Source organism: Calypte anna, chromosome Z (genome assembly GCF_003957555.1).
Source record: "Calypte anna isolate BGI_N300 chromosome Z, bCalAnn1_v1.p, whole genome shotgun sequence".
NCBI lineage: Eukaryota > Metazoa > Chordata > Aves > Apodiformes > Trochilidae > Calypte > Calypte anna.
Window position 1 is genome coordinate 40,028,430 of NC_044274.1, and position 18,833 is coordinate 40,047,262.

The following is an 18,833-nucleotide window of genomic DNA, read 5'->3' on the forward strand; positions in this document are numbered from 1 at the left end:
CAGTGACTTGATCTAAGTACTATTTGCAGCTCCTATTTTCATCAAGTTGAAATAAATCTCACTGCTGTGCCATCTTCCACAGATTTGATATACTACTATAAAGTGTTGGACAAAGGGATGATTTGGGATGTAACGAACATGAAGTTATAATTAGGAAGAACCATCACAAGTTGTCCCAAACTGCATCTACACAAGCTGTGGGAAATAAAATTACTAATGAATACACATAGTAGAAATAGAGGTCTTTCAATTCACATTCTCTCAGTCTTGTCCAGTTTGTGACAAAGCCAGCTGGAGGACTTCAGTATTCCATGGTCACCTACTAAGTTCTACCTTTGCTAGAAATAAAATTTTAGGGTACTTTTTGTTTGGGTTTTGTTTTTTGATTTACCATTAAGCATCAAATAAAACTACAGAACTGTTGTACTCGCATCAGTCAGCAAAAGAGAACTGTGGAGTTGTCTGTATAAGGAGTTCAGTTACTGAAAATAAAACATTTCACATATTCTTTGCTCTCCACAAAGCTTTAAGTAGGTCCACTATAATTTACTATAAAGATATTGCAAAATAATTCTAAAATAAATATGGCGTTTAGCAGATCTCACTTTGTACATTTAGACTAGTTTATTCTTCAGTTGTGATTCTGCCAATGAAATAGCCTAAGATGTAGTGTCATTTATGTGATTACCCTTCACATCCTTTTCTTGCAAAATGAGATGAGAAGCTTAGTGTCTGCAGTCCAGGATTGCATACCTTGAATTTATCAGTACAACAGGACACTGGTCTCTAACACAGAATTTGCACCAACATTCATAGATTCATGGCTCTTTCTTTTTATCTTGTGCCAAAATATAAAGCCTTACTCTGCAGCCAGGAGATCTGCCACAGGGGCTGAGCAAGTAAAACCCTTGCTTATTTGGATGTGCTTTCTTCAGCTAGGGCTCAGCGGCAATTATTTGTCCTGACCAGGTACTGGTTCACATTATAATTTCAGTATATATGATTCATAGGGATTAGCTTCCCTGTCATAGCTAGTGTCTTTCTTTTAGGATTTAAGAAAGGCACTAAGTGTGCTTAGTATTAAACTAATTTTCCCAAGATCATTCTGAGCACGTGCAGTTTCTTCTGCTTTCTTCTGCATCACAGAATCAGAGAATGTTAAGGGTTGGAAAGGACCTCTGCAGATCATCTAGGCCCATCCCATCTTGCCAGAGCAGGTTCACCAGGAGTAGGTTGCACAGGATGGCATTCAGGTGGGTTTTTAATGTTTCCAGAGACAGAGACTCCACCACCTCTCTGGACAGCCTCTTCCACTGCAGGACTTAACACTTTGCCGTTTGTTTCTGAGAAACAGAACCCTTGGAGCAGTCTTTGAAACAAAGCCTGAATAATTTATTTTAAAATACGAACCTCCTTTCAGTCTTTAAATATGCAATTGACTATGATACATTGCTCCGAGCTACTAAATAAAATTATGTTTTGACATGTTCTTCATCAGGCTTTTTCCTCCCTCTTCAGAGTATCCTGGCACAAAGTAGAGAGTACACAAATTTCCTTGTAACCAGTCAGAAATATCCCATTCAGGGTAATAAAAGGAGATAATCCCATGTGCATAGTAATAATACGGTGTCTGTATGACTCCTTGACTCCTATTAATGCTGATGAGCAGTATGTGCCTGTACCAGTAAGAATACAGGTGCTGTTATTTGCCTCATTAAAAAGAGAACAATAATAGTTCTAAATACCTTGAAGTTCATGCTGTATTTATAACTTTGGTTTTTCACAGTAATTGCCCTCGGTATCTGACACCATAAGTAGAATTTTTCCCCCAGGAGGGGAGGAGAAAGGAGCTCAGTGCTATCAGAAAGTTGCTCAGTGCCACCTGTCCTTGAGAGTCCTCAGCACTCATTAGGTAGGAAGCAAGGAACTGCTGCCATTGTGATTAAGCAGAGAGAGATAATTTGTTGAGCCAAAGCTTACTCTTGAGACTTTATCCTGTGAGGAGGGTTTATGTAGTTCTGACTTGGTACAGACTGGAACTAGCAGAACTAATTGGCAGCTAAATGCAAAGCAGCATTTAGGGATTTGTAATGAAAGCGAAAGAGGGAGACTGAACATCAGTCATAAACATATATCTAATTCAGAGTGTTTTTCCAGACTGTTAGCTGATTATTTTTCACCAAGTTATTCCTCATTCCTTGAGGAATTGGAGGAAACTCACAGTGTTACCCCATCAGTGTGAAGAGGAACTGCTAAAACTAGTGAAATGGGAGGCTGGGAAAAAAAAACAAAAAGGGGGGAGGGGGAAGGAAAAAAACCAAAACAAAAAAACCAACTATTTTTCATCACAAGAGTACCTTTATATAAAAAAAGTACAAATTGACAAACATGCCATGCACCAAATGTAGACTTGTTTGTCAGAAGACAGCTGGTTTCTACTCTATGAAGCTATTTCTCAGTCAGGTGGTTTTGTCATAAGTGATGTCAAGTATTCATTTAATAAGATAACAGAACTGACAATTTATTGTTTCTATTGACATTTGCAAGGATTTTCCACTCCTTCTCATGACTTGACATACTACTGAATAACTTTTTCAAAGACAGCTTAGAAAATCAAAGCAAAGGATGCTGCTGTTTCCTTAATGAAAGGGATATGCAGCTATTAGTTTCTGTGGTATAAGGAATACTTAATCACATCTTTTGCCAATCTGGTTTTCTCTGTAAACAAACTTCTGTGTGTAAATTCAAATGTTCAGTCTATCCACCCACCACTCTTCACTTCTAAAGCTTAGACAAATTTATCTGAATCTTCATAAGCAGCTAGGTGGAGGAAAAAGACTTGAATGCTTTGTTGCTTGGAACAGAAGCACTGAGACACTGGGGAATCCCCCTGGGAAAGAATGGAAATTTTACTGTGATTGAAGCAATATTTAATTGTGGCTTAAAGAAAAACAAGGCTTTCCCAGTTCTTCTGTAATTGAATTACTTCTTTTTTCTCTTTTAATTAAAAAAATAAGATAAAATAGACTGTTTTAGCCATGAAATGACAACAGCAGAGCTGAGCACACTCATTGTAGCTAAGCATTACTGAATGGGAGAAAGTAACTAAAAAAATGCAGGGGTTGCTTGCTTTTTCTTTCTTTTTCAGCCTAAAAATTAAGGATGACAACTTAGTGCACTGCTGAAATTGTACAAAACCTCTGTTCCACTGAAGTTTTTACTGATAAACATGTATATAGACATTTTTTGTGTTCTTCCGTCGACTCTCACAATTTGGCTTTGCCCAGAGTAGAATTCTGCATAAAGCTATTGATCAATATATCTGATGATGCTTTTGCAGAAATTTGAACTTCTGGTTGCCAACTGCTGATGTGTGTTGCTGTTAAGAGATTAAGAGTAGCTTGTTTTTACTCTTTGATTCAGAAATTCCATGTAAATGTCAGCTTCAGCTCAGTTACTTAATTTCAAAAAAGGCTGTCATAATCTCATTGATGTGCTGATAGCTATAATTTGTTGAACAACAACAGCTCTTCAAAGCTGAAGAGCTTTTTAATGCGTTGAGGTGTACTGTCATTCTCGGTTTTTCCTTTCAAATATCCACTTTATACATGTGACAGATTAGCTTCACAAAGTGGATGATTCATGTTCTTCTGCACAGGGAAGAACCTTCAGTTACTAAACAGAGGTATATGAAAGAAAACTGTCCTGCAACACTTGCCCTTCACTTCTCTTTTTTAATAATTTTTCATGCAGGAGAAGAGTCTTCCTTTTGGAGTTTATCTCTAATTATTCAGTGTCAAAGGAGATTGCTATCTGCAAATAAGTTGTGGTCTTTGTAAGAAAAAAGGTGGACTGGCATCTCTGTTCTTTCATTCTCTTTCATGCTTGATTTTGTTCAAGGGACTTCAGTTGCTGCTGGTTTTTGTATGTAAGACTACTGCATCTTTGTAGTTTCTTCTACCCCTTTTCTTTCTGTATGTTAATATAAATACAAAAATATTATATATTTATATTATTTGTTTCTATATATTAAAGCTCCTTTTTTTTTACTAAGTTCACTACCACGTAACCAAATTCTGACCTTTTTAGGAACTTGTCTGACTTTTCTTAACATGCTGTTTCTGAATACAGATTCCAGAGGGTTTCTGGAAGTGAACAAAGTTAAAAATAGCATCAGTAAAGGTGGAAGTTTTGTGACAATGAAAGGAATAACTACTTCAAATTTTTGCTTTTTTAACCTAAACTGATGCAGAGATGAAAGCCACAGCCTGCCAGTTTATTATTAATGCAGAACACTGGTTTCCAGAAGAAGAGTTTGACCACTAGTTTTGCATATTTTAATAGTAGTTGTAGCTGCTCACTTCACACTCACCTCGTGTCACACACATGGTTTTCATATATGGGCCTTTGCACATTGCCTGAACTGTGCTAAAACAGAGATAATAATTCTGCAAGCAAAAGTGACATAGCTCTCACCAGCTTGCCTTTTTCCAAATAGTATCTTGCATGCCAGAGCTTATTTTGTGGGAGATGATAAAGCACAGCCTAACATTTGGCAACAATCCATTTTTTCCCTTTCTGTCTGCCCTCTCCCCTTCAGTAAAATGAAGCACTGGCAGAAAACTGATGTGACTGAAACATTGCTCAATACAATACAAGTGACCAGTGTGAGAAAAATGCTAAGGCAGGGGGAGCTGGGTTACCTTTGGGACAAGAAAAATAGGCATCTTTTCAATAGCAAGACTAAAACGCTCTAGAACTGAACGAATGTTGTAGTGTGGCAAATGCAACTTTGTGAACTTAATGCTTTTATGGCATGAAGGTGACTGGTGATTCATTTTGAGCATTTGAATTAATTTACTACTTTGCATGCTGCCTTCACCCTTTCTGAAATCATAACCCATCTGAAACATACTTTAAACTACAAAGTACTACAAAGGGAGGTGGAAGTTAGTAAGTTCTGGACTGATGACTGTGGCCATGTTTGCATGCCCAGTTATAATGCAGAATTGTTTGCTTTTCACCTTGTGTTTACGTAGATAAGAACTGACAGTTTTCAAGGCAGCCTGGACTCTTAATAGTTTGTGGCAGCTGGTGAGGGAGGACAGGTGATAGTGGGCAGCTAACTCCGTTCAGACACCTTTGAGAGTTTCAGCTTTGTGGTTCAAAGTGCATTTCCAGAACAAAACAAGATTCCTGTGTGGAAGCATTTGCAGTTTCATATTCTTTGTGGATAGGAGAGAACAAAAAATTAGATCTATGAATGAATTAATACAGTGCACCTCCTCTGTCAATACTGCTTCCCTTGCAGAGCTGTGTAGTTACAGTACACTCTTGCTCTTCTCCCACATCCTTTTCTGAGATGCTGGCTCAAGTGATCCTGTATCTGCATGAGAAAGTCTAATGCTACTGTGCCTAATTACCAAACCTTTTTTCTTATTTTGAATTAACAAGTGCTGCCAAAATTTATACCACGTGTGATGGGGAAGTATCTTCTTTTGTAATTAATGAAATTATCACACATTCTGTTAACATAATTTCATTTTTGAAGTAAATATTAAGAGTTCAGGAAAAGAATTACTTCCTGAAAAAATAGTAGTTAACACAAAAAGTAGAAACTGTGGTTTCTGTACATTAGTCAAATGTGAGCTGCCAGTTACCTTGTCATTGTCTTTACATCTATATTTGTCTATTTGCATTCCACCCTTTCAAGTATTTGAAGCTTTTTTGAGACAGAAGTGGATTTTAAAATTTTCAGCTATGACTAAGTTCTCTGTAACTGGTATTTTTGGTCTGCCTTCTCTTTGCAGCAACGTGTTGCCTTCAAGTTCAACATTCACTTTAGAAGACAGTGCCATCTATTTGACTTCAGAGCAGAGCACACCGGAAACGGAGAATGATAATGCTTCAGTGCTGGATGTCTATTTAGTAAGTTACAAGGCTGATTTTGATGGGCTTCTTTCTCCTATAATTTCTTTGACTTGGTCTTAGTGACTGATACATGCTTAGCTACAAGATCCAGAGTTCACTAATTTATTTCTTGTATGAGACAGATAAACTTAAGAACCTTGCCAAAGAAAATCCTTCAAGAATCTTTATGGCTATTAACTATTGTGTTAATAATGCAGTATGCTAAAATGCCTTTCCAGTTTTCTCTAATGGTAGGGGCTTTTCCATATTATCTACAGGAGGGGGAAAAAAATTCTTCAAGTTAAGTATTCCACAATGTGGAAATTACTTTTTTTTTTTTAGAGTGGAGAGTTCTGTGTTTACATGGCTCCCCTTCCAGCTCCAAAGGGTCGTCCAGTTGTGGTGGCTGGACTATGGTTAAAAATACCTTTTTTCCTTGCTGTTTTGGTTCCTAGTGAGCACTCTACCTGCCTGCTGAAAGATATGCTCAAAGTCTACATCTTGATTACCTTCAAATCACCTGTGTTATAAAAATGCCATTAGTCTCTACAGCTCACATTCCACAGATGTGAGGCAGTAGACACTTAATCAGATCAAATTGAATGATGTTTTCTGCATCTCTTTTAGGCTGTTTTGAAAATTAAAATTTCAGTATAAGTATAGGAGAGAGAGGTATGTTAAGCTTGGTTTTCCCTGAAGTTTTTTTTTCCATAAAGCACAACTTAAATAATTCTGATAGCACTCTAGTAATATTTTCCCTCTATTTTCATAAATAAATGTATGTGACTTTTTTGACAAGAATTTTATAAGAGGAAGTGTCAAAAAGGAAAGCTGTATAAATAATTCACACAGACATAGTTGTTCCCTTTTTAGGTAAAAGCTCACTGAATTCTTCTTCTCCCGTCGCTAGAGTTTCTTGATTTTTGTCTCTGTGGTACAAAGTATCATAGAATATAAGAGAGCCCTGGTTGGAAGAAGAACCTCAAAAGATCATCTGGTCAAGTCATTGGGTTGGGAAAGGGAGCCTGGATGAGATGATCTAGCCACCCTGTCTCCATCGTATCTTGAAAACCTCCAGGAATGGAGACTCATCGGTGCAGAGATTGTTGCAGTACTTGATTGTTCATCCTGAAAAACTTCTCCATGTGTTGAGAGGAAACATGTTTGTGTCTGATTTTTTTTTTCCCCCTTCTGTTTAAGCAGCAGCTCTTGCATACATACCATACCTACTTTATTGCTACTAATTAAATAGTTCAGCACACATGGAGGAGTTGTTTTCTGTCATGCCTCCACTGAAACAAGACAGTACGAAGTACCAGTGGCCAATTAGGTATAGAGTTGACTTAGTTAGCTGTGTACTCAAGTAGTCTGTTAAATCAAAATATTCCTGTAGGACTTGTGAATTGTGCTTGTGGCCGTTGACATGAATCATCTATAAAGAGGGACTCAAAAATCCTGAAATGTTATGGGAAATAGAAAAATAAGCAATCACATGCAGCCTAACCTTGCTAGCAAATTGGATAAGTGAATTGTGCTTCAAACTAACAAACCTGTAGGGCAGTATTCAGAGCTGTGTTACCTGCATACACACAGAGTGCATGAACACACCTACTAGAGTTAGTGGGAAATGCTCCTTAGCCATTTAGAGTGGTAAGAATACTACGTCCGGTCACCACAAGTGCATGTATACCAACAGATAGCCTAGGAGGAAGAACTGGAGCATCAGTGATGTGTGCTAGTTTGATTCATGTATGCTGATGCAAAAAGTAGTTTTAGGTTTATAGGAGGATGATTAAACTCAGGCTAGAAGGGAAAGATTTATGGTTTTAAGAACACTGAGAACAGGTCAGTAATTTTTAATCTGTGTCTCTAATAAATCAATGATGTTTGCATTAGCTGATTTAAGCCTCAGTTGAAAAGGTTACAAGACACATTTTGACCTTCTTAAAGCATGAGGAGAAAATGTAGCTTTAAATGGTATTCCCAGATTTTCCTTTAATCCCATAGTTAATAATCATTGTCTGTGTTTCTAGTGCAAGGCAAGCTGATTTAGTCTTACCCACTAGATATTGCAATGAAAAATACCTTACTCCACTTATCCTTTGATGTCTTTGCCTTCTGCTTTGAAATGCTAAACTTCTTGGGCAAATTCTAGTTCTCTAGTGAATTAAAAATTATGAATTTTTGATCCCATGAATGAAAAAATACTGTAATAAAATGATATTGTCTTAACTTAGTAATAAACAGTTTTAAAATGGCATTTGGCTGAATAGTGTTCAAAAATCCAGACAGTCAAGTAAGGTGGGGTGGAGCACAAATCATACTAAAAAAAAAAATCTGTTACAGGTAAGAGCAATGGTTTTGGGGAGTTACATGAAGGGAACACCCTGCAGGCTCACACTGAGCAGCTGATGTCAAAACTGAGAATTTACCTGGTAACAGTAAATATTTTTGTTCCAGGACACAGGTGTGGGGACATTGGGGACATTGAGTTTGTAATTGAAAGGCTAGTCTTAGCCTGGAGTTTCTCAGTTCTTAACCAAGACCAATTTCACCAAACCAGGATTTTGCACACTTGCCACTCACACTTGCCTCTAAGCAGCAGTTAGGAATGTCCTCAAATTCAAGTTTACTTTAAAGCTACATCAATTTGGTTACTCTGAAATCTTTTAACCCAAATAATAACTTAAGCTATTATGAATAAAGTATGACTAGCCATGGTTGCACTCAGCAGGTTTTCCAATTTATTTTATACAATTACCATATGGTTGGAGTTGGAAGAGAACTTAAACATCATCCAGTTCCAACCCCCCTGCATGGGCAGGACACCTCCCACTAGATCAGGTTGCTCGGAGCCCCATCCAGCCTGGCCCTGAACACTTCCAGGGATGGTGCTTCTACAGCTTCCCTGGACACCCTGTTCCAGTGTCTCACCACCCTCACACTAAAGAACTTCTTCCTAATCTATAACCTAAATCTCCCCTTTTCCAGTTTAAAACCATTACTCCTTTCACTAGAAGCCCTTGTAAAAGCCCCTCTCCAGCTTCCCTGTACATAAGCCAGTAATATAGAAGGTAACACTACTATTTAGGACTTAGATGCAAAAATACAGAAAACAACAGAGGAAAACAGTGTTTCCTTATTCTTCTGGAAATAAACGTAGTCTCTTTAAAATTCAACTGAAGCCTTGTTTACTTCTGTAGGTTCATGCAACATCATCTGATACATAAGCAGAAAAGTGTTAAAATGTCAACAAAGATGAATGCAGAAGTTTCTGCATTCTAAGGACTTTGGTTAGTAGGACATACAGGCCAAGTCCTGCAAAACTTTCTTAGGAGAGACATCAGGAAGTATAGCCATCCTGTAGACCTTGGTCCAGTGTTCCTAAGGGCTGGTACCTGAAGTAGGGGACTTTAAAAGTGTTAATTTCTCTGAGAAAGTAGTAACTTAACTCACTGTGTTCCTTCTGTACTGCAGTGAACTCCGAAATTCGTTGATGGAGTTTCCTATCCCTGAAAGAGCAACGTATGCAATTAAGAATTACTCCACTGTGTTTTCTCAGCCTACCCCTGAAATTACTTTAAAAGGGTAGTTAACATATTATTTGGAAAACTCCAGTATTAGTACAACCAGAGTAGTAAGGATTAAGAATTACTTTAATTGATAGACTTCAAATAGGCTTGATTTCCTTTATACTTACAGTAGAACAAGAACATGCATGTAAATAGCATAGCAACAAGCTTTGAAGTTTTTAATGCTGTGCATCATAAGTCATCTGGTGGCAAATACAGGATTAAAATATATAAATGCCCTGCTTGTAGGATTTCATTAATGAGCTATTTTACTTGAAAAATACTTCTGTTTATTTAACTATAACAGAAGATTCTTATGTAGTACAGAAATCCTTACATGGAAACACAGCAATGCCTCATTTTTCAAGGGAGGGCTCACAAAGCTTGTATACCACGTAGACATTACTCCCAGTGAAGATATGATTGCAAAGGATTGGTAAGACCTTCAGTAAAAAAAAAGGAAAGAAAATGTGCTGATGAGCAGCCAAGAAAGCCAACCATATCCTGACCTGCATTAAAAGAAGTGTGGCCAGCAAGTCCAGGGAGGTGATTCTCCCCTGCTCCTGTGTGATTCCACCTGGATTATTGTGGTGTTGTGACCAGTTCTGGACTCCCCAGCACAGGAAGGACATGGAGCTCTTGGAGCAAGTTCAGAGGAGAGCCACAGAGACAATCAGAGGACTGGAGCCTATGAAAACAGGCTTAGGGAGTTGGAGTTGTTCAGCCTGGAAAAGACTACACAAAAACCTTCCAGTACTTGAAGGGACCCTGTAGGAAAGCTGTGGAGGAACTTTCTGTGAGTGCACCTAGTGACAGGACAAGACAGAACTGCTTCATGCTGAGAGAGGATAGGTTTAGATTAGCTGTTAGGAAGAAATTTTTGTAGTGAGTGGTGAACACCATACAGGTTGCCCAGGCAGCTTGTGGATTCCTCATCTCTGGAAGTGTTCAAGGCCAAGATGGATAGGACTTTGAGCAACCTGGTCTTGTGGGAGGCATCCCTACCCCTGAAAGGGGTTGGAACTAGATGATGTTTATGGTCCTTTCCAGTCTAAACCATTCCATGATTCCATTTCAGGCATTGGAATGGGCTGCCCAGTGAAGTAGTAGATTCTCTGTCCCTGGAGATATTTAAAAAGAGACTGGATGTGGCACTCAGTGCCATGGTCTAGCAACCGCAGCGGTGATTCAAGAGTTGGACTTGATGATCTCTGAGGTCCCTTCCAACCCAGCCAACTCTATGATTCTATGATACTATGAGGGAGCCCAACATACATAAAGCCTGGTTAGTATAGCTATGACTTGTGTCAGATGAATTGCATAGATGATGATACTACATTTATAATTACTTACACTTATTTTGTGGTTTATGTCCAAATGCCATTTTTATTATAGGAATATGAAGCCTTGAAACATTGCTGGAAATTAATTTGAATTTCAAAGCTGCTGTAGATGGACAGATAAGCAGATTTACAAATATTGGTCTGTTCAGTGGCTGTTTAGAAATTGTCAGCTGTCTGCCTCTTCTTAGCTCTACTGTGCTTTTCCTCATTTACTCTGTTCTCTCTCCCAAAGTTGTCACATTGAGCATTTCTTAGCTCATATTTAAAAATTTCCAGCTGCCAGCTTACTGTCTAACTCCTCATCTTTGCCTTTACTTTCTCTTGCAAATATATTCTCCCTTCAGCTATTTTCAGTTTAGCACCCTAAGCCCTCTCAGCTAGTGTAAACTCTTTTCAGAGAAGAAAATTCCCAGCTGGCTTGAATGCAGCTAGGTTGAATTAAGTATCCTAGTCACATACAGCTTGGGCTGGTGGATTGTACTTCCACCATAGCTCCTTGATGAGGTGCTTGTTTTTCATACAGAAATACTTTGTTTCTTTGTCTTTTATAACACTTGATTCAATTCTAATAAATTCGAAGTTTTCTTCAGGGTGCTGTTGTGGAGTAATAACAAGTGGCTGAAAAATAAGCAATTTCCAGACAGGAGACATGTGAAAACAAGCTAAAAAGTGTACAGTCACATTGGGCTGCATACTGCAGTTCTGATATGTTGCTGTGTTTCTGCAGGCTTCATTTACTGTGACTCACCATTTCCTCTTTTAAAGCATCACTTCCTTGAATTTTATTCTGCATCCTCTAAGTGCATACTACTTCACTCCAGTAGCACATTGAAGTGCTAATATGGCAGTATTGACAGACAACAGCGACCTGGAGAGAGAGAACAGCCCCTGTCTGAGAAATCATCACTGTGCTCACTAACATCAGAGATTATGAACTCCCATAACAGTTAGGCAGAATACAGTTAGAGATTTAAAGGTTAGCATAGAACAGTATTGAATCATCAAGGTCTAGAGCTATAAGCCGTAACTAAAAACTGATTTAATTTTACTGGTTACCTGTTTCTAAGATAAGCTTTAAAAATGCTTTTGGAGGTTTTTTATTCTGGTTCTTAGTCACAATTAGATTGTTGCTGAAATATCTAGAGGTTACTTAAATATTTCTATCAAAAAGTATAATTTAAAGGTGACCTTAAAAATCTGTTTAATACATAGGAACTTAAGCCTTTATTAGATTTTTAAATAAGGTTTTAGAGTACTATGGATGTTTCTGTTTTGGTTCATTGTCCTATTCTGTGCTGAATACATTAGCTGCAATTCATTCAACTGACAGCAATATTTTGTTGAGCTGTCAGTTTATCCTTAGTATGAGTTGTAGTACTTAATGTTCAGCAGAGGGTTTTTTCTATTAATCCATAGAGATTACTGACTCCATAGAGATACTAAAAGTGATCAACTGCTTGTATTACATAACCACTGCTTCTCTAAAAAACACCATAGAAAACTAAGTCATTAACATTATTAAGTTGAGGTGGTTTCTTTTTGTGAAATAGAATGATGGCTGTGACACTGACTAGAACATCAGTTATGCTTGAAAGTTTTTGGATCAAACTGATTTTTCAGTGGGGAAAGTGGACCACACAGAAGCTAACAGGACATTTTTATGTGGTGTACAAAGGCTGCAGTCTTTCCCGTTATACTTTAACAAAGGCCCCGATCAGTTCTGCAAGGTAATAAAAGCTGTTGCAAGTTGCTGAGTGCTCTGAGTTTGGACTGCCTTCTCTGATACCCAGTGTTCAGCATTTTGCAGCATCAAGTGGTTCTATTTCATGTAATACAAGTGTAATGCAGTGTCTGCAAAACCATAGGGCTTAGCTGTGGTGAAGAAAAGAGACACGGTGCTTTTGATTAGTGTGCAAGGTAAGAAAAGAATCACTGCCAAACTGCTGCAGCCCTTTTAGAGGAAGAAAGATGTAACCTGTTTATAATTCTGTAAGGAAGCAAATAAACACCAATCTTGACTTTACATGTAATTTCTGTATTTCCAGTAAGAAAGAATACATAAAGAGTAAGAGGAGTGACCATGGTCACTGAAGAGCGTTTTCTGCACTTCTGATTTGAGAAGGAGGAATTTGTTGAGCCTACAAGAAGAGTAAGAAGTGTCAGGATCTCTGAATCATAGAAAGGATTGATGGACTTAGCAAAAATGTGAAACCCTCCACACGTTGCTGTCATCTGCTGTTGCTTGCTGAACTGTGAAGAACTGTGTATTTGGGCTGCTTTCTATATTGCCAATCACCTTTTTTGGATTTGAAAGTGGTATTTTCGTATTATCTCTCTCGTGGTTTCATTTGCATGCATTCTGTAACTATGCACAAGCAAAATCTGTTATCTGCTTTAATGATTTAAAAATAAGCCCAGTGGTGAATTAAATTAATGTTTTGACCCTTAAATTCTAATCACTTAGTTCCATATCAGTGGAAATTGGAATTTTTGCTATACAAGGGTTAGGACAAACCTCAGCAACATACTATTTGAAAATTAGCCTATACAGATACTTTCACTTCTGGTGAAAAGGATTAAAAAATGTTATTTATAACAAGGCCTTAAGCTGTTTACACGTACTGGCTTTGAAATATTTTTGATCTTAGTTTATTTCTTGTAAAAGAGAAATTATATAATTTATTTGGTAAATACTGCTGTAAACTATAGGGTTTTTGGTGAATAAAATATTTTGCTTTCAAGACTATCACAGCTGTCAACCTGCTTTTGATTTGTACAGGGCTTATAATTCCGGCATTTCTGTACCTTCCTGAGGTGACCACCACTCTATAACATAGCATATGTCTTTATCTTCTACCAGCTCTACAGTGAAGAGGGGAATCTTGAAATTGAAGCAGAAAAGGCAAAGGAACATATTCAGCAGTCACTGCTTTATAAAAGCAAGTCAGTTTTTTCAGTATAGGCAGTCATTTTGAGGTAACTACAGAAACTGTTACGGCTTCCTTGATTTCCCTAGCAGCAGAGAGATAACCCCAAGCAGCAGTGACCATCAATCCAGTGATGGTCATTGCTTTGATGGAGTGGTGTATTTAAAAACTACACATCTGTCACTCTAAAAGTTTATGGAAGTTATTGGTGATAACCTTTCTTCTAGGAATAACTAGCAAACCTGACAGACTGGCAAAGTCAGAATTCAGAACTTCAGTTCTTAAAATTGTTTTCTACCTCTGAAGACTTTTTGCAAGGCTTCAGGGTGGGGTAGGTTATTTATTTTTGTGTAATCATAGAACCGTGACAAAGAGGAGGGTATTATTCCTTAGTTACATAATTCCTTAATGTAAATAACAGAGAAATAGAAAAGTGCTGGTTTCTCTTAAATATGCAGAGTCTCTGGCTTAACTTAGAGAGCCTGTGCCTCGCTATTACCTATTTTCCAAGTTTTAAAATTAGGCTGCTTAATATCAGCAAGGTAATTCTTCTTCAGCAAAATGCAAGAGACCATTCTGCATGCCCTGTGAGCAAAAACATTTTGTACATCTACATGTAGTGTCTGCATCTCCATCTATTTAGAATGCATCTCCATACACAGCAGGTATTTCAAATTAGTCTTATTTGGAGAAAAACATGAACTTTCTTACTTTTAAGTACCAAGATTGCCCTTCATAAAGTACATACATGTCACTTTTTTTCCCAGTTACCTAATGAACTGTAGTGTCTGATTCATTTGTCCTTTGGAAGACCCTGAAGGACACCCAACCAGCAGTTCTCTCCAAACCCAGAATGTCTATACTAAACTATTCAGAGTCTCAGACATCCTTGGTGTACAATCCCTTTAACACAGTCACTGATAAATGAAAACAGTTGTTTAATACTTGCAAAAGGAAATCCTGTACAGACTATGGAGTCTACTGGGAGAAATCTCCAAAGCATGTGCACTTACAAGTTCAGATTTTGTTTGGGTTTTGTTGGTTTGTTTGTGTTTGTGCCCATAAGAGGGAAAAGGGATTACAGCTAAGCAATGTTAATGATCAGCAACTTGGAACCTATTTCTTTCTCTGAGGTGTGAATTGGTATAAAGCATCAAATGTCAAAGGAGCTTGAAAGATGTGTGTGTTTTGTGCCTAGGTATTCCATTTCTCTTCATCCTGCACTGGATTTTGCCTTGGTATGCTTTGATGAAAACTTAATGACTATTAAACATACATATAAATCTGATAAGGTAGTGCATGTCAAGTCAAAAATAAAATATACACAGAAGGTATAATCAACCCCCTGGGCTAGTAAAGTAACCTGTTGGTCTATTTCTTCATGTCCAAACAGATGGAACTCACCAAAGGGAGCAAAAATTTAAGAATTAGGTCACAGACATGGGCTATTTGTGTGCAGTGGTATCTGAATACTCTGGCCCTGCAAGCTGCCCAGAAGGAAAAAGCACAGGTTGATGCCTGCTTAGAAGAAAGTAATGAATAACTCCAAACTTGTGTAACCTTTTGACTTAACCATATGGCATTCAGAGGGCAAGTTTTGCCTTTGGTAGCATGTAATAATTGTTGTCAATTAAAAAAAAAAAAAAAAAAGAAAGAAAAAAATGAACAGCAAACAAACAAACAAAACCCAACAACTTTGTACTAGAATCCAATGTTTGAAAATACACATATCTCAAGGTCCCTTTTCTGTTTGCTTTGCTTATACTTCAGGCAATTGAATTTCATACAGCTCAATGCTCTTTCCCAAAACCCCAAACACCAGACAGTGATAAAAGAGTAGTCAGTAGTGCACTCCACCTGTTCTTCATAGAAACCACTTGGTGACCCATTTCCAGAGGTGTATGCATCTGCTTCCAACAAGATATCAGCTCTTTCCAGACTGAAGGCATGGAGCCTCACCCTGCAGCTATTTAGCAGCTGGAACTGCTTTGCTGTTGTTTTACACCAGCCACAAAAATACTGATACCAAAGTGGTGTGGTATAAACAACGTAAACCTGTGTGACAAGATTAAAGGTGAAAACAGCAGAAAGTTGTTAAAATTACTAGCCTCCTGCCTCAGGCCCCTTTTGAAACTCTGTGAATGATCTGGTAGTAGTGTCCTGTAAGCATCATTATTTGAACATTGCTGACAATTGTTTTAAACGTTCAGTATATGAGATTGCTAATATCAGAGAAAATTATTAAGACTACACTAATTCATTGATTTGTCATTACCTTACAAACGAGATGAACATTTCCATTTGCGAGCTGCATGTTACCGTTTTGCCAATTGAGGATAGTGATGAAACTTGGACACCACAGTGAAAAGAGTAGATGTGGTTTACTGGTGATAGCTAAATAATACAACCAAATAAGAAAAATGCAGAACAAAATACCTCAAGCAGACAGATAGAAAATATACAGGGTATCGCAGCAAGTCTCCTACATAGGAGAAAAGATAGTGATTAGGAAAGGCACATCACCACCACTTCCATACATTACCACGGTCCAGATCTGATCATCCAGAGCCCCTGGTCACAGTGAGGATTTGGAGAACCCTTCCTGGCAAGTGGGAAAATCCTGCAATGTGCACCCACCTGTAGGTGAGGCATCTGAAGTTGCTGGAAGAGGGCCCAGGCTTAGATGCTTAAAAAATCAGCAAATCAGAATGACTTGCATATTTTGCTATGGGGAGCTATCTGGTTTACCCCCCTGACCAACCAGGACCAAGACTTGGCCAGAGTTCAGGATGTGGGTGCTAGAGTTTCCTAAAATATTGTCTCTGGACATCAAGTCAGCACAAATGATATTTTGAGATGATTAGTTGCTGGCATCAGCATGACTATTGTTATAACCCAACACAATACCCACCGATACAAAGGTTATTAATAAAAAAGACAGTATTCATTTATAGGTCAACTCTGGTCTGGGCCTGTTGTCCAAGCCTTAGCACTAACAAGAGAAAAATTACTGTGGAACTACCTGAATAATACCAGAAAATAACTTCTGACATTCATTTTATAAGAACGGCAAGGTGTGTAAACAAACATCATCTTTTACTACATCAAATGCTACATAAAAGAACAAGAATTCCTCGATTCTTCCAGCTGCTTTCCCTCCCCAGCAAGGTATGAAAAAGGAGTTTTTAACTTTTCTAATGCATTCTGCAGTCTTCTAAAAATTATTTCTCCCTACAGGCCTTATCTCAGTATGTAGACCATTATAGCTGCAAAAATGTAAGCAGGTTCTTCTAGAAGTGATATGAATGTGGGCTGTCTTCAAGGAACTAGAAGTCCCTCAGCCTTTCCTCATAGGAGAAATGTTCTGGTCCTTTGTAGGCCTTTCCTGTGCCCTCTCCAGCAGTTCCCTGTCCTTCTTGAACCGTGAAGCTCAGGACTGGACACAATCATCAACATGCACCCTTACCAGGGCAAGAGTAGGAGGTGAGGATAACCTCCCTCAACCTATTTGCCACACTGTTGATGCACCCCAGGATGCCATTGGCCTTCTTCACCACAAGGGCACATTGGTGGCTCATGGTCACCCTGTTTTCCACCCAGCTTCCAGGTGTTTTTCCACAGAGCTGCTTTCCAGCAGGTAAGCCACTAATCTGTACTGGTGCATAGAGTTATTCCTTCCTAGGTGCAGTACCCTACACTTGCTGTTGCTGAAATTAATTATGTTCCTCTCTACCCAACTCTCCAGCCTGTGCAGATCACCCAGGATGGCAGCATGACCCTCTGCTGTGTCAGCCACTCCTTCCAGTTTTGTATTATCAGCAAACTTGCTGGAGGCACACTCTCCCCTCATCTAAGTCACTGCTGAACATGTTGGACAGGATTGGACCCAGAGTACTGACTCCTGGGGAACCCTTGTGTGGTAGAAAATAACTTCAGCTTGAAATAAAAAAAAGAAAAAAAAAGAATACAGGTTTTGGTGAGAAACCTGATGACTGATTCTATAAAGCATTGCAAGATGGCAGCTCCTTACTTGACTGAGTGAAATGAAACTTGCCTGTGCTCCCACAGAACGTGTTTTGGTTTTTTAAGCTTTTTCATCAGAATAAAATCTGTTCCATCTCTCATCTGGTAAGCCTATTTTATTTTCTCAGTTCAAGTAACAAATGTATAGCTGAGACTCTTAACATCCTCACACATAATTAATACGATAACACCAGCATTTAAATAACTTGGTATTTGGCCAGTCGCCTACATAAACTCCTTTCTCTTCACTGCTTTCTGATGCACATCATCAAAAGTTCTATTAAACATACTTAAGGTTTGATAAATTATGTGGGTTGTTTTGGGTTTTTTTCACTCAATGGCTCAGGATAATGTTTTACCTACAGTAGTCAATGGATCAGAATGCCAGCAGCCACATAAAATACTGCCCTAGAATGAGTCCCTGAGTGTGATGCTGTGTCCTGTAATATTGTACCTTTCCATGGATTCAGGTATTCACAAAGCCAAACCAGTTTCTGTACAAACCAGTGGCTGTCATCTGAAATGGTCCATATTAGCTGCTTGTACCAGTGCAGTTACAGGAACTGGTATCTCAGCAGCTTTTTTGAATGACTTGGTGCTGCTCCAGTTTTGAGGTGTGAATCTGTTGTCCAGTTGGCTTCCTGTAAAGTTTGAACCAGCCCTGGTCCTACATCTATTGCTCCCTCCATGTACTGCCAGTGTGCCTTGCAGATTTTGTCTAATTTATCAAAAATGGGGCAATCCTCTATTCCTACTCAGGTCTGGAAAAGCTATGGGTGCTGTAATTTTAAAACCTGCCAGAGAAAAGGGCAGGAACTGTAGGAGAGCATGACTACGGCAACTGGATTATACCATACAGCTTAAGAGATGACTGTGATTACAACTCAGTTTCAGGGTATTTTGATTTGCAGGTCAGGCTGAAACTCGGCTGCTGTCAGTACCTGTGGTGTGTAGGAACTGCCTGTAGTTACAATCACTAGTCCTTGTAGGGCAGAAATAAATTCCACATTTCTTTTGCCCTGCCTGGGCTTTTATTAAGCAGAGAAAGTAGGTGGGTA

At 38.5% G+C, this 18,833-nt stretch overlaps 1 protein-coding gene across 4 annotated transcripts in view; it reads left to right on the forward strand.

The window, feature by feature from the left end:
* The window catches only part of PIP5K1B (phosphatidylinositol-4-phosphate 5-kinase type 1 beta), an 83,964-nt gene extending 70,393 nt beyond the window's left edge, over positions 1-13,571 (forward strand). For all 4 annotated transcript variants that reach the window (XM_030467078.1, XM_030467079.1, XM_030467077.1 and 1 more), the window contains 2 exons: positions 5,811-5,928; positions 12,871-13,571. In XM_030467078.1, coding sequence (XP_030322938.1) covers positions 5,811-5,928; positions 12,871-12,873 — 121 coding nt within the window. In that variant the 3' untranslated portion in view covers positions 12,874-13,571. The remainder of the gene's footprint in view (positions 1-5,810; positions 5,929-12,870) is intronic.
* Positions 13,572-18,833: the final 5,262 nt, after the last annotated feature.